This window comes from Marmota flaviventris, chromosome 9, assembly GCF_047511675.1.
Source record: "Marmota flaviventris isolate mMarFla1 chromosome 9, mMarFla1.hap1, whole genome shotgun sequence".
Lineage (NCBI taxonomy): Eukaryota > Metazoa > Chordata > Mammalia > Rodentia > Sciuridae > Marmota > Marmota flaviventris.
Window position 1 is genome coordinate 17053866 of NC_092506.1, and position 16522 is coordinate 17070387.

The window sequence follows — 16522 nt, forward strand, 5'->3', positions numbered from 1 at the left end:
CTGCATGGTCATTTAGAAGGTTGACAATGCTAAATATTTACAGCGATGTGCTGAGTGTGTATTTTGCAAATTTTTGTAACAGTTTCACATGGATTACCTTCCATCTGTGCATTTTATAGCACATATTTTATTAAACACAAAGAAACAACCCATTATCAGCACTTAAACAGACTACTAAACATAGTAATTTTTCATTCAAAATATCTATCACCCTTGCTTCATGAGGTCATTTTAGGAGTGCTGACCAAAGAGAACTAAAAGCATATGTAAGACTGAATAATAAAAACATCTTATTTTTGTAATCCACACAATGTTCCAGTGAATAGAGAGATAAAAAAAAAAAAAAAAAAAAAAAAAAAAAATCTCTGATGTTAACCCATCTGAGAACTGGGACAAATTTTTTGCTAATGTATTTCAAGTGACAGCCTGTGTGAAACCTACCACTATAGTCCCAGCACAGAGCACTGTTGTACCTTGCAAACTTGACATGGTGCAATGGCAGAGACTTAGGTGAGCTGGTGACCTTTGCAAACAGTCACACATAAGGTTACTGGTAAACCACAAACCCCATATTTATACACTTAGAAATCTTGAACAACTCGACCTAGACATTTATGTTCTAACATTTTTTTGTTTTCAAATTCACATTCCTTTTTGAATTCCAGTGCCCATGGACTCCTTCCCCAGTGCTTAGATAATGCTCACTTTGCATTGCTCCCCAACCACTGCCTGGTGATTTTTGCCTTTGCTTATTCTTTCAGATGCTCAGGTTGGGGCTATTGTAAAATCAGGCACAGTTAATGAAAAATGAGGAAATATCAAGCTGTCTCTCATTCTTCACTCCTACTCTTGCCAGCAGGCATTTCAATAGAACATTGCTTGCTATCTAATAAAATCTATTCTCCAACTAACCCTTGATTACAATCAGTGATGTTTTTGACTCCACTGTCTTTCAAAGTGCATAAATGGAAGCTATGAATTTTGATGACATTTCCTTAATACCTCAACAAACAATTCTGTCCATTCATACAGGTATCTTAAAATTGCATTCTCTTAAAATATTTATTTCTTCTAATCTATTGTATTGACTCCATTCCTCCACTTGCATTTTAATCTTGTTTAATCACAATTTCCCTGTATATCTCTTCCAAAAAATGTATATGGTTATCCAAATCTGAGTTTTTCTCATGCTATACATTCTTTGCACTTATATTATCAGAAAATTTATGAAAGCATAAGAGATTTGCTATTTTATGTTTGCATTCAGGTGTGTTCTCTATTTTACTAAATTCAATAATTAATGAAAACAAAAACTTACCATTGACAGTTCACTTAAATCCTCTAGTGTGATATAGAATTCAGAACAAAGTTTTAAACTCAGTCAAATTATCCTTGGAGTCATGAAAACTGAATTTAGTATATTGAATATGCACCATTCACTGAACTAAGGAGACATTCCTCTATCTCAGACCCCACAGTTTTTTTTTTTTTTTTTTTTTTTTGTTTCTCTCCAAGCCATTTCTGGATTTCAACACACCTCTTGGAAGTGAAAAGATGCCCAGCATTGAAGCAACTCACCAAAGGACATATTCTCCTGAAATACATTTTTAATTTTGTACTTCCTTGCCATTATGCACACACTTCAAGCACATTCTCCCTCATGATTAAAATGTTCTTATACATTTCACATCCCTTTCAAGGCAGTGACTCTTCCAAAATAGAATTCAATAAAGGAGGGAGTTAACATTGTTCCAACTTTCAAAAGCATAGTGAAGCTGTGATAAAATACAGCTCGTGAACATGTATCCCATGATAATGCTCTTGGTTCTACATCTAGGTATTTAACACTAGGGACACAGACCCTGGAGAATCCTGGTTATTTTGAAGAAGTATAAACAACAGAATTAGAGAAATTCACTCATCTGTTGCTTGGAGAATAGTTTCTTCTAAATTGGCAATATATTGATAGACTTGTCTTAAAAATGCCTGACTTCTATATGGAGGTTACACTCTGAAAAATCACAAAAATGTCAAAGTAAGAACAGGACCATATTTATTTCAATCATGCCAATATAATTATACGTTATAAGCATTTTAGTCTTGTTTGATTTGTTTGCATAACATTCTGCCTAATCATAGATAATGTTTGTTCAAAATAAAAATGTCAAATAATCTTAGTCTTGAAATAATGAAAAGATGGATATGGTTTTATAATTTTTTCATGTACCAACCTAGGTACATGTATTTAGACAGAACTCTACACTGTGGTATATTTTCTAAATATGCCTTCAGCTAGGGAGTTCAGAAAACTTGCATATGTTAAGTATCTGGCTTTCACTATAGACCTAGCTATATTCTTCAGAACAGCCCTATAGATTATAGCACTGGTATTTTTCATTCATCTATCATACCTGCTACATTTACTCTTGTAGGGTGCAGGTCATTGTAAAAACAATAGTGGTGTCAAACACTTACCACAAAAATAATACCCAGTTTCATGACTATGAAGTCTTGAGAAATGCACAGAGGCACTGACATTTGAAAATAATAAATACCAAGTTATTTTTGTGGTTGTTGTTGGTTGTTTGGTTGGTTGGTTTTTACAGGGGATTGGAAATTCTGACACAGTTACACTGGAGGAATTGGGAAATAGGTAGGAAAAAATGAAGCAGCATTTTATGTTCATCTTTACAAGTATCAACTGTTTTCAATTGGGGATAGCTTGCAGAATAAATATTTTTGCTTGGAAGCACTTTAGCTGGTTTACCCACATCAGTGTATTAGCTTAAGTTACAGCAGAGATTAATCAGTAAAAATACTTTTAAGTCCAAGCAAATAAGCGCTTTAAAACAGAACACTGAGAACCAAAATCATTTCATTTTCCCTCTCTATTCTACTTTCATTTCACTGTGGCATGTAAAAAAAGTAAAAGAATAAAAGAAGCCCAAAGCCATGTGTGCACTATAGCAATTGTGCAATTATTTCTATGTTTTAAAAACTACTAATTCTTTATTATATTAAGTGACAAAAGGTACATATGCTTTCCAAACAACGTGAAGATTTTGGTTTAGGCATCTGTGTATCTGATATTGACTGTTTTATCATCTGATTGGTAGTCTCATTAGATTTGTAAAGAATTATTTTAATGAGCTGTGGACATGATTTTTGATCTAGGAACTAAACTCTGGCTGTATCAACCAAGAAGAGATATTTGCAATATAGAAACATATAAGAATTTCATATCTTCATTGTGATGATGTTTATCCTTGAGTTAAAATACAGAAGTATCCCAATAACATTCTGCATAATCATAGATAAAATATGTTAAAAAATGATGTCAAATATTCTCAGTCATAAAATAATGAATGAAAAGATGGATACGGTTTTATAATTTTTTCACTTTTACTAACATAACAATTATAGTGAAAAGCAACAAGAAAATTTAAAAAGACCCAAACAAACAAACAATAACAACCCTGAATGACTGGTTAATGTATCAGAACATATTTTTAAAGAACATATGCTGTGATCCAAAATGTGAAAATTTCATATGTGTTTAGGGGACTCATGCTTATGAAAGCTCTAAGCAACATAAATATTTAGATAAATGATCAATGATATTATTAATTAGAAATTGAGTAGTGTTATTTTCAACACATTCAAACACAGTTGATTTTAAGGGTGAACTCATGTAATGATGAAAACATTAAGAACTATTTATTTTAAATTTTAATATCAACAAATATACATATTCTTTACCCAAGGAAATGAAAAGGGATCTACTTGATAAGGGGGATTCACATAAAAATTCCAGAAGGAACTTCTAATATTGTTTACAATTTACATACTCAATGCAATTCTCATCAAAATTTCAATTACATTATTCATGGGAGTGGAAGAAGCACTCACCAGAATACCCAAAGCAATTGTTAGCAAAAGTAAATGGATAAATAAATAATAAATAAAAAGCCAAAATGAAGCAGGAGGCATCACAATATCAGACTTATACTAAAAAGCTATAGGAATAGAACTAGTATTGGCTGCAAAACAGGGAAGAAGACCTATGGAATAGAATAGAAGACACAGAAATAAAAACACAAAAACACAGCTAACTCATCCTAGACAAAGGAGCCAATAACTTACACTAGGGAAAAGACAGCCTCCTCAACAAATTGAGCTCAGAAAACTGTAAATGCATATGGAGTAGAATGAAATTTTACCCCTCTCTCTCACCCTGCACAAAACTCAGCTCACGGTGGATTGAGAATCTAGGTATTAGACCAGAAATCTTGCATATACTAGAAGAAAACATAGGCCCAACACTTCAATATATTGGAACAGGACCTGACTTCCTTAATAAGAGACCCAAATATCAAAAATTAAAATCAATAAACAATAAATGGAATGGCATCAAACTAAAAAGCTTCTTCACATCAAAGAAAACCCTATAGAATGTAAAGAGAAAGTGTACTGAATGGGAGAAAATCTTTGCCACTTGCCCTCAAGATAGAGCATTAATTTCCAGGATAAATATCAAGAACCCAAAAAACTTAACACCAAAAGAAAACCAAATAACACAATCAATAAATGAGCAAAGGAACTTAAAAGGCAAGTCATAGAAGAAGAAATACAAATGGTCAAAATATATGTATGAAAAAGTCTTCTCTAGGAATTAGTGAAATGCAATTTAAATCCACACAGAGATTTCATCTCATTGATGTCAGAATGGCATTATCAAGAATACAAGTAGCAATACATTTTTGATGAGGATGTGGGGATAACTCTATACTCATACATTGCTGGGGTGAGCACAAATTGGTGCAATCAGTCTGGAAAGCAGTATTTAGATACCTCAAAAAACTAGGAATGGAACCACCACTTGACCCAGATATCCCACTCCTGGATAAGTACCCATAGGATTTAAAATCATCATACTACAGTGAAGGAGCTCCACTAATGTTTATAGCAGTCATTTTACAGTAGCTAAGTATGGAGCCAACCTAGGTGTCCTTCAGGAGATGAATAAAGAAAATGTGGTATAGATGCACAATGGAGCCTTTCTCAGTCATAAAGAAAAATTACCCATGACATTTGTGCTGACAAGTGGATATATCTGGAGACTGTCAAGCTAAGTGAAGTAAGAAAAAAAAACCACAGGTCACATGCTTTCTCTGATACTCAGAAGAAAGGTAACTCACAATAAAGTGCAGGGACAGGGAATGAGGGGAAAATAGAGGTGCACTAGATTAGATAATGAGGAATGGAATGAAGGGAGGAAGGATAAGATACACATGAGATTGCATTTTCCATATATTTAGGGTTCAGAGACCAGGAAACTCTGACTCTTAAATCAGACGTCCTGAAATACATTTCCCAACCAACTGTTTAATACTTTTCTTTCTTAGTGATTGTCATTCTATAAATTTTAGAAGAAAAGGAAAGATGCACCATACAACATTGACTCCTTTGTTTAAGCAATTGAGTGAGTACATAAGGCAATTTACTGATAAAATATTTACAGAAGAGATGAGTTGATTATTAGAATGCCTGATCAAAGGCACAATTTCAAAACAATTGTGTCATATCCCTCAAAACAGGGTACAAGTATTGTTAGAGGTAAGTATAAATTTTTTATTGCACTCCGCATTATCTCAATACATTTCATTGAACTCTAATATATTACACTGGAACTCAGACAACAAGGGATGCATAAAAGTAGTAGCTCTTATTTTTAATACCTACTTGCTGAAGTCAGTCAATAGTTCTCATCATATAAATAAGGGTTCTCATTGTACTTACTCTATTAAGGTGAAACAAAAAGTGATGCTTTATAGAACTGCTGGGTCAACACAGTGAGATCTAAAGACTCGCATATGAATCTGCTGCAGTCACTGTTCATTTTTGTTTCTGGCACCTCTAGTAAGCACAAGGAAAAGCTAGGCTGTAGCACAAGGAGTGAGTTCTAGATATGGACTTCTAACTCCTTATTCTGACTTCTGTAGTGTTCACTGGGGAAATTTAGAAGCATACTACCTTTTGAAATTTTTTAGAAGAAATACACAAAAGCAGCATATTTTTTTAAAAAAACTGAAAATTATAAAGCACTCTGAACATTATGATCATTTCATATTCAATATTTCATGAATGTAAACATGTTAAAAACATTCAGTTGAAACAAGTTTCATATAATTTTTTTAAGAATCATGCATGTTTAAGTTATACAAAAACATATTTATCTGAATTTTACGTAGAGAGAATGCAGTTTGGTGTAGATTAGCCTCCTGATTGTGTCTTTCACATCTTTGTTCCTGAGACTATAGATCAGGGGATTCAGCATGGGGATCATGACAGTGAAAAGAATAGTGTCTACTTTGACCAGGAGCCAGGAGTTTTGGGCATGGGGAACACAGTAGAGGAGAAGAATTATCCCATGGAAGATGCTGATGGCAGTCAGGTGAGAGGCACAGGTGGAGAAGGCTTTGCAGAGGCCACCCTTAGAAGGCATCCTGCTGACAGTGGCTATAATGAAGCCATAGGAGGCAAGGATGATCAGGAGGCTACACACTTCATTGAATGTAGAAATGACGAAACATGCCATCTGACTGAAAGAAGTGTCAGAGCAGGACAAAGAGAGGATGGCAGAGTACTCACAGGCAAAATTATTTATGGTGTTAAATCCACAATAGGACAGTCTTACCAGAGAATATGTGAGTATCAATGAGCAGAGGACACCCCACATGTAAGTTCCAGCCACCAGGAGGGCACAGAGCTTGCGAGACATGGCTACTGTGTAGAGAAGGGGTTTACACACAGCCACAAATCGGTCATAGGCCATCACTGCCAACATGAACATTTCTGCAATCACACATGCACAGCCAAAGAAAAACTGTGTCATGCATCCATTGAAGGACATAGTTCTGTCTTCCACAACCAAGATCTCTAACAGCTTGGGTGTAAATACACTGGAGTAGCAAATATCCAGAAATGAGAGGTGGCTGAGGAAAAAGTACATGGGTGTATGCAGCTTGGGATTGATCCTTCTCACTATAATTATGCCCACGTTCCCCACCAGAGTGACTGTGTAGATGGTGAGGAACAGCAGGAAGATAGGTGCCTGGAGCTGTGGGAATTCTGAGAACCCCACCAGGATCAATCTGTCTATAGTGCTCTTGTTTCTGACTTCATGATCCATGATTCTTCTTTAAAGAAAAAATATGAGGAAGAAAATTAAATGGAGCAGCAGTAATTGACATATTAGAGAGGCAGAGACTTAGGTGATGTTCAGTGTGGCCCAGTGAGGACAAAAGCAGCCAGTTTACAGTGGTGAGTCTTCTGCTTCCTCTTGGGTTGTTACTCAATAACTTGTTGCCCATTGATTCAGAGCAATTAGCTGTGTTCATAGGACTGTAGTTTTCTTATCTGGAATGAAAAGTGGTAGTGATCATCATTATTTTTTAATGTAAATTGTCTATAAATGTATCAGATACATGGAAGACTTTACATTAAAATATTTTATGACAACCAAGGAGACCTGTTCAAATGTCAGACCATCATTGAAATGATCTTATTACTCATATGATAATGCCACGAGAGTCACTGGAAATAGTAAACACTTTCAATATGCAAATAAAAAAAGAATAAAAATGAGGGGGGCAGAATATATCTTGTCATACATTCACTTTTCTTTATCAATATAAATAACTTATACATATTCTATTCATATCCTATTTGCCTTTACTTTCTTTTCTTTTTTACTGTGGAATGAATCCATGTGTGCTTTACCACTAAACTCCATCTACAATTGTTTTGATTTTGGGGGACAAAGTCTCACTAAGTTGCTGAGGGTCTGCCTAAGGTCTTGGGGCTAGCCTAGAACTCACAATTATTCATCCTCAGCCTCTCAAGTAGCTGGAATTACAGGTGTGCTCCACTGTCCCTTGCCCAACAAACCCTATTTTCAAATGATGATGAAACACCTACTGAAAAGGACTTTTAAGTGGTCCCATGAACAATTCTACTGAAAAGCATTTTCTTTCTGTTATATATCAAATGTATAGTAATTTATAAGGTTTACAATGCTGAATAATAAAAATTATTTCTGTATGGGTATTTGGAAAATTTCTTAAAGATTTCACATTTATTACCTTTTTCCACGTATGCATTTTGTAGTACATATTAAACACGAAAAACAACCCATTATCAGCAGTTTTGAGTAAGAAAAATGTAATTTTTCATTCCAAGTAATCCAAAACACTTTAGTCATGATGTCATTTTTGAGTGCTGACCCAGGAGGAATGAAGGAACATGGAAGACTGAATAATTAAAAAATATAATTAAAATTATATTTGTAATCCACAAGGATTCAAAGTATTAGAAATTTCTCACAGCTACACCTGAGGAAAAGATTGACTCTGAAATCCAACAACTGGTGATGTGGCATTTTAACACATACAAGAACTGGAGCAACTTTTTATGCTCATGTGTCTCCTGTTCCAGTCTTCCATGAAAGCCACCACTATTAGTTCCAGAACAGAGCAACAGCTGTACTATTGCACTTTTCATTGCACAGGAGAGCCAGGGACCTTTGTGAACAGCATTCAGCTGGTCACACATGTTGATGAAAATGTGTTGTTTTGATATTCAGGAATTTAGCTTACTTTATTAAGCTAAAACTGCACTGGTCAAAATTTTTGCAGTGCCATCTCCTGCTCATAAAACGAAGCCTGATGAAACCATCATCTCAGTGAAGGTTCTACAAGTTGGCTTAAATGATGAATTTCTTGGTGGTTAGTATGGATTCTGCTGAATGGTTAATGCATACTAAGTGCCCTTCCTGAGAGTCTCTAAACGAAGATCTGAACACCTTTTAGACCAAGCACCGTTTAGAAGTTGAGAATTCTCTTTTCACAAGCTCTGTTCAATGTCCATTAACAATAGTTTTAATGATCATTTTAATAATAAAATTCGAGTTCATATTTAAGACTTCTCTTCAAACCTTGTCATGAAAAGAAACTAAGACACTAGTCACCATAGTCAATTCTATATTTAATTATGTACCTTATCATATTCTTTATTAGTATTAATTTTTATATTTTTTTTGGTTACCATTACATAAGCCTCTCATTCTGGGGATCAAAGAAAATAAGGCTGATTCTCACAATATAGACTTTCAAATATTTTAAGACACTTTATGCAGTCTTCTTCCTTTGTCTGCATAAACAACTTTATTTAGCATTTATTTACTTTCTTATACAGAGAATATATTTGAGAGTGTCAGATCAATATTCTTATCATAACATTAACCTTCTTTATCCAACACTAAAGTACTAACATAATTTCACTATCCCAAGAAAATCTATCAAGGCCAAGAAGGAAGAAACTCAGGAAACTTATTATTTCCATACCTCTAAAAAGGCACACATTGTAGTTAGCTATTTGAAATGAGCCTGGTTAATTCACTACCTTGTCAAATTTTGTCCATGGGTTACTGGTGAACAACAAACCTGACACTTATACTTTAGGATCCTGAAAAACTAGTCCTAGACATTCATATTCTGACTCACTTTGGTTTTCAAAATTCACATTCCCTTTTGAATTCCAGTGCCCGTGGACTCCTCCCATAGTGCTTAGATCATCCTCATTTCACATTGTTTTCCCAAGACTGCTTGGTGCCTTTGGCTTTTGCTTATCCTTTCAGAAGCTTAGGTTGGGGCTGTTGTAAAATCAGGCAGAGTTAATGAAAACTAAGGAAATGTCAAGCTGTCCTTCATTCTTTACTCCTACTGTTGCCCCAGGCATTTCAACAGCACATACTTTGCTGTCTAAAAAACAACAAAAAAGAAAACTATCATCCAACTAACCCTTGAATACGTTCATTAAAGTTTTGACTCCACTCTTTCAAAGTGAACAAACAATTCTGTCAATTCACACGGGTATCTTAAAATTTTATTATGAAAATATTTATTTCTTCTAACCTACTGAATTGACTCTATTTCTCCACTTTTGTTTTAATCTATCTTATTTAATCACAATCTCCCTACATAGATTTTCCAAGAAAACTTTTATAGTTATCCAAATATTATTATTTTTCTCATGCTATAGTTTCCTTGCACTTATAATTCACATTTATTAAAAATACAACTTTTTAAAAAATTCTATTTATAAAAATACGCATATTTTTATATGCGTGCCTGTGCTTTACATTATTTTCCTGAATTCACAAAATTTCATGAGGAAAAAAACATACTTTTAACCCCTTGCATATGCGACATAAGGGCAAACTTTCAATCTCAGCAAAATGATCCCAGGAACAATGAAAATAGAGTTTAGCACTTTGAATATGTACCACTAGCTGAACTAAATAAACATTACTCTCCTTCAACCCCACTGGGTGTTTTCCTCCCCAAACAATTTCTGGATATCACATATCACAACACCAATCTCACATATGAATGAAAAAATGCCCAACATTAAAGCCACTCACCAAAAGACAGATTCTCTTCATATACATTTTTAATTGTGGCCTGTCTTGCCATTAGTAACCACTACATGCACATTCTCTCTTACAATTAAAATGTTTTATATGTTTTCACATTCCTTTAAAGGTAGTGACTCTTCCAGAATATAATTCAATAAAGAATGGAACTAATAGCACTTTTCCAATTGTCAAATATTTTGGTGAGAGTATAGCGATGCCCTGAGGAAGAGACAGATCTTTAACTTATAATCCATGACCGTGCTTTTTGTTTATGTCTCTCTGCTTAACTCTAGGGACACCAACCCTGGAGAATCCTGACTATTGTGAAGAACTAAAACTAAAAACAGAATAATTAGAGAAAATTCCTCTTCTGTTACTTGGAGTACAATTTCCACCAAATAAGTAATATGTTGATTGACATGTCTTAAAAATACCTGACTGTTGCATGGAAATGAAACTCTGAAAATTCACAAAAACACCAATGTAAAAACAAGAACATATTTATTGCACTAATCCCAATACCATTATATACTATAAGCACTTTTAGGCTTATTGTATTTGTTTGCATGTGTGTACAAGTATTTAGACAGAATTCGACTCTACATTGTATTATACATCTTTTCATATGCAACCAAAGTGTGGATTTAATATTGTTTTCTGAATATGCCTTCAGTAAGGGGGTTTACAGAATTGCCATGTGTTAAATATCAGGTCTTTCACTATAGACCTAGCTATATTTTTTAGAACAACCCTATAAATCATACCACTGGATATTTTAATCCATCTATTGTAACTGCTCAATTTACTCTTGTAAGGTGCATGTCAGGGTAAAAAAAAAAGATAATTATATCCAAGACTTACCCATAAAAATACCACCCACACTGCTGACTATGAATTCTTAGAAATGCACATCTGCATTGGCATTTGAAAACAAAAACTACCAAGATTTTCTCAAGATATTGAAAAGTCTCGTACAGTTATAATTGGAAGAGTTGGAGAAGTTGGTAGGAAAAAAAAGGAGCAGCATTTTATGTTCATCTTTACAAGTGTCAGATCTTTTGAATTGGGGATAGCTTGCAAAATAAATATGTTTGCTTGGAAGCACTGTGGCAGGTTGACCCACATCAACACATTTAGTCTAGTATATCAGTTGAAGTTGCAGCAGAGATTAATCACTAAAAATACATCTAAATCAAAACAAATGATCACTTTAAAATAGAATGCTGAGAACCATAAAGCCTTTTGTTTTTCTTCCCTTTTTTACTTATATCTCAGTACGACATATAAAGCAAAACTAAAAGAATAAAGACACCCAAAGCCATGTATGCATGGGAGCAATTGTGCAATTAGTTTACCTTTTAAAAACTATTAATTCTCTATATTATTAAGTTGACAAGGGTACATATGCTTTCCAAAACAGCCTGTAGGTTTTGGTTAAGGGTCTGTGTATCAGATACTTTTTTTTTATCATCTTATATGTAGTCTCATTAGACTTTTAAAGCATTATTTTCCTGAGCTCTGGACATGTTATGGCTATATTAACAAAGAAGTGATATTTGAAATATATAAACAGATAAGAAGTACACATTTTCATTGTGGTAAAGTGTATCCTTGAGTTAAAATACAGAAGTATCTCAATAAGATTCTTCATAATCAAAGATAAAGTTTGTCAAAAGAAAGGTTTCAAATACTCTCAGTTGTGCTGGGGTTGTGGCTTAGTGGTAGAGCATGTGGCTAGCACATGTGAGGCACTGGATTCAATCCTCAGCACCACATAAATAAATAAATAAATAAAGTTTAAAAAATTAAGAAAAGTATTCTCAGTTGTGTAAAAATGAAAAGATGGATATAGCTTTATATATATTTATTTCAATTTTACTACCACAGCAAATATAGTGAGATACAATGAGAAATTAAAAACAAACAAATCCTGAGTTGACTAGTTTAAGTATTGGAACATATTTTTAAAGATAATATGCTGTGATCCAAATTGGGAAAGTTTCAATTTTGTTCGGGATATGAGACTTGACTGTATTTGAAGGGAGTTGATAGGATGTAAAAAGGAATCATCAAGACAGACTGGAATGGAAGAGCCAAGGGACATAGACTTAAGAAAGGTCAAAGCAGTGTAAACTTTTAGATAACTGTTCCATGAGAGCAATAACTAGTAATCAACTAGTGGTAGTTTTAACACTTCCAAACACTAGTTGATTTTAAGAGAGAACTAATGTAATAATGTAAACATTTTTTCAAGAACTATTTATTTTAAAATTTATTATCAATGCATGTACATATTCTTTACTCAAGAAAATCAAACGTGATTAACTTTATTGACTGGGGTTCACATAACAACTACAGAAGGAAGATACATAATGTGAAAAAAAAAACATTTTTTTTAACTATAACAATATAGTATTCTCAGATTTTATTAGGAAGTCATTGAACTAGTACCAGTATAGTTCTAAATACTTGCATATATACAAGTATAAATGTTAAGATGAGGGCAACAAACAAAATGATACTTGTTATTTTTTGTCAAAATATGATATTTGACAGATAAAAATACACAACAATGTTGAAATGAAATATATGGGAGCAAAATAGTTAGTTTTTGCCATACTCTTAAATTCAAAATGAATAAACAAGAATCGATTGCATGTTTCTATAATAATAGCATGTTAAATGATGTATTTAGAAATTATTACTTATAATAGTATCAAATATACCAAATATCTAAAAGGAGGCGGATTACTCTAAACACAATTTTTTAAAATGTATTAAAAGGATTTAGTGTAGTCCATGCAAACCTGTAGTATATACACAGATTGGAAACAAATAAATATTATAATCATGTCAATTTTGATCAATTCCAATGAAATGTTATGACTATTATTGTTATTTCTCTTGAACTGTGGGATAATAGTTCAAAATTTTTTTCTTATATTCTTTGTTTTCTTAAAAAAATTTGTTTTTGTTATTGCTTTATAATTGGTAGGTGAACTTTAATTTTGCATATAAATTGACTGTGTCATGGGTTGTACACATATTTGGGCAAACATTATTCGATTGATGTCTGTGAGGATGTTTTTCCTGCTGCTCACTGTCCTGCAGATCTTGGGACTTGTCAAATTTCATGATGACATGAATCTATTCTTTAAATTTAATTCCTCTTATAGACAGATTCTGATAGATACAGTGATATAAGTATGCACTACCAGTTCTGTTTATCAGTACAAATTGATCAAAATATTTACTATCTATATTGAAATAAATCTGTGATTTTTCCTTATTTTCACAATGCAATAGATTTATTAATGAATTTTAAATGGCATGTCAATTTCTAATTCCTAAAATAAATATATATCATATTTTATATATATTGTTAAAATTTATTTTAGAACTTTATTATTTGTATCAATGTAAATATACTTATGAGTTTGGGGATATAAAACTCAGTTACAAAATCAATCTTTAATTTTGCTTCTCTCAAATCCACAAATAAAGCCTTGCTTATTCATCACAGTTACAAGTTTTCTGTGTTCTGAGTGCATGAGTTCAAGTTTCATGGAAACTACAAGATATACTTAATATTACTTTTTCTATAAACTTGGTGTGCAGAGACCAGGAAATATTGACTCTTTAGTGTAATGTTCCTCAATATATTTCCTAACCAACTGTGCATTTTCCATTTTCTTTCTTAGTGATTTTCATCCTATAATATTTGGTAGGAGGAAAAGACACCTAATGAGATTTTTGTCCAAAAGAAATACAATTATTGAACCCTCATTTATTTTATCAACATAATACCAAAATTGACATATACAAATTTTATAATTACTGCTATAATAAAAAACAAACATTAAGCAGTTTAAACATATTTATCACTGGATGTATCCTCAACAAATATTCTGCACATCTCTTCAGGTTAAAAATCATCTTCATATCTAGTAGATCCCATAGTTTAAAAGTTGTGTGTGTGTGTGTGTGTGTGTGTGTGTATGTACTATCCATAATCACCACTTAAAACAAGAATTAGCAAAATAACATATAGAATGTAAAATACATGTATTTTCACAGTTAAAAATGTCTTCTCCCAGACTGAAAACACAATTTACTATTTTTTTTAAAGGCACATTACATTTCTGTCAATATATATCCCATCAGGAGTATTTGAAAAATGTTTATAGCAACTCAATTCACAATAGGTAAGTTGTGGATCCAACCTATGTGCCCTTCAACAGATGAATGGGTAGAGAAAAAATGTGGTATATATAAATAAGCAAATATTCCTTAGCCATAAAGAAGAATGAAATCATAGTATTTGCCTCTAAATGGATGGAACAGAAGACTTTCATGTTAAGTGAATTAAGCCAATCCCCCAAAACCAAAATTCAAATGTTCTGATATGCAGAAGCTAACACATAATATGGGGGTGGGAGAGGAAGAATAGAAGGGCTTTGGATCAGACAAATGGGAATGGAGAGAAGGGAGAGGAATGGGAACAGGAAAGACAGTAGAATGAATTGAACATAACTTTCCTATGTCCATATACATACAACCAGTGTAACTCCACATCATGTACAATAAAAAGAATGGGAAGTTATACTCCATATATGTATAATATGTCAAAATACATTCTACTGTCATATTTAACTAAATAACAAAAAATTAAAAATATATACTATTTTGATTGAATTTACAACTACTTTTGTATTTGCTTAATTTCCCACTATTAAAAAACTCATTAGATTTCCATGTTTAAAGGTAAAAACATCAAAATAAATATGTAAATATAACATTCCAACTTATAACCTAGTAACTTTATTTATTATACAAGTGTTCCATGGTGCATACTCAAACTTCTTAAATCTTTTTTTTTACAAGAAGCATCATTATTGAACTGCAAACATGCTTCTGCACACACATTCCTACATATAGAGAAACTGGAATGGAACATTTAATGATTTCCCCTCCTTTATTAATCAACAACTAGAATTAAAGTAGCATATTCAAATGACTATTTAGCATGCTCGAGTTTGATCTAACCCATGAATGCAAGAATAGCAAGAAGAGTATTAGCGTGACATACAACATCAACAGAATGTAGGATGAAAACCATATGGCCATCTCAATAAATGCAGAAAGGACATTTTAAGATTCAACAACCATTTATGTTAAGTAGTATGGATCAAATTAGGTGAAGAAGGAATACACAATTACATAATAAAAGTCTTGTTTAACAGCTGACATTGTTCAGAATGGGGAAAGCTGAAATCCTTTTCTCTCTCTGATTTGGAAAAAGCAGGTAATATTTTCACCCTTGAATTTGTGGATTAGCTATGTAATTTACTCTGAGTCAAAAGATATTAACATATGATAACCAGGAAAGCTCCAGGTATCTTTAATGGATAGTAAATTCAGTTGTGACTCAAGAAGTCCAAGAAAATAACAGACATATAGGCTTAAGGGCTGAAGGTTCATTAGACAAGTTAATTCATTCTTGCAGCCCAAAGAATTCAAACTATATCAGCAGAAATATTTTAGTCAAGTCATTGATACAACTGTTTAGTGAATATGACTGCAGGGTATGCTTGCTTTTATATTATCAGCAAGTAACTGATGCCTGAATAGTATCTGTTTGTTACATCAATATCAGTGTCATATATTGTACTTTAATGAAGGAAATTGGAGAAAAACAAAATGAATTTAAAATCACCTCTGAAATATTTAACAACAAATAATTAATGAAAAAAACACATCAACATAAAGTGCCAGTCTAGAATGATGGTTCTATATTTGAAAATTATATCACTTCCTTTTGCAAATGCATAATGTATGTGTGTATATATATATATATATATATATATATATATATATATTGCCAAATAAAATTTTTATACACTATATTCTAGCCTTTGTAAGAATTTGTGTAATTTATTTTTTTTATTTTGGTTGCTTACAAATTATCCAATGTCAAAATGACTCATTTTTATATAATTTTATTTTGAATAGCTGTTTAGGTATAAATTTTGAATGATGAGATTA

The 16522-nt window shown here is 32.7% G+C and overlaps 1 protein-coding gene across 1 annotated transcript; it reads right to left on the bottom strand.

The window, feature by feature from the left end:
- Window positions 1–6232: 6232 nt before the first annotated feature.
- Window positions 6233–7192, bottom strand: LOC114093573 (olfactory receptor 1165-like). Its single transcript, XM_027936357.2, has one exon. It carries the CDS (start codon window positions 7190–7192, stop codon window positions 6233–6235), a length of 960 nt encoding a protein of 319 aa, XP_027792158.2.
- Window positions 7193–16522: the final 9330 nt, after the last annotated feature.

Excerpts from the sequence above, each read along its gene's own strand:
- LOC114093573 (XM_027936357.2), bottom strand. The coding sequence starts at position 7,192 with ATGGATCATGAAGTCAGAAACAAGAGCACTATAGACAGATTGATCCTG.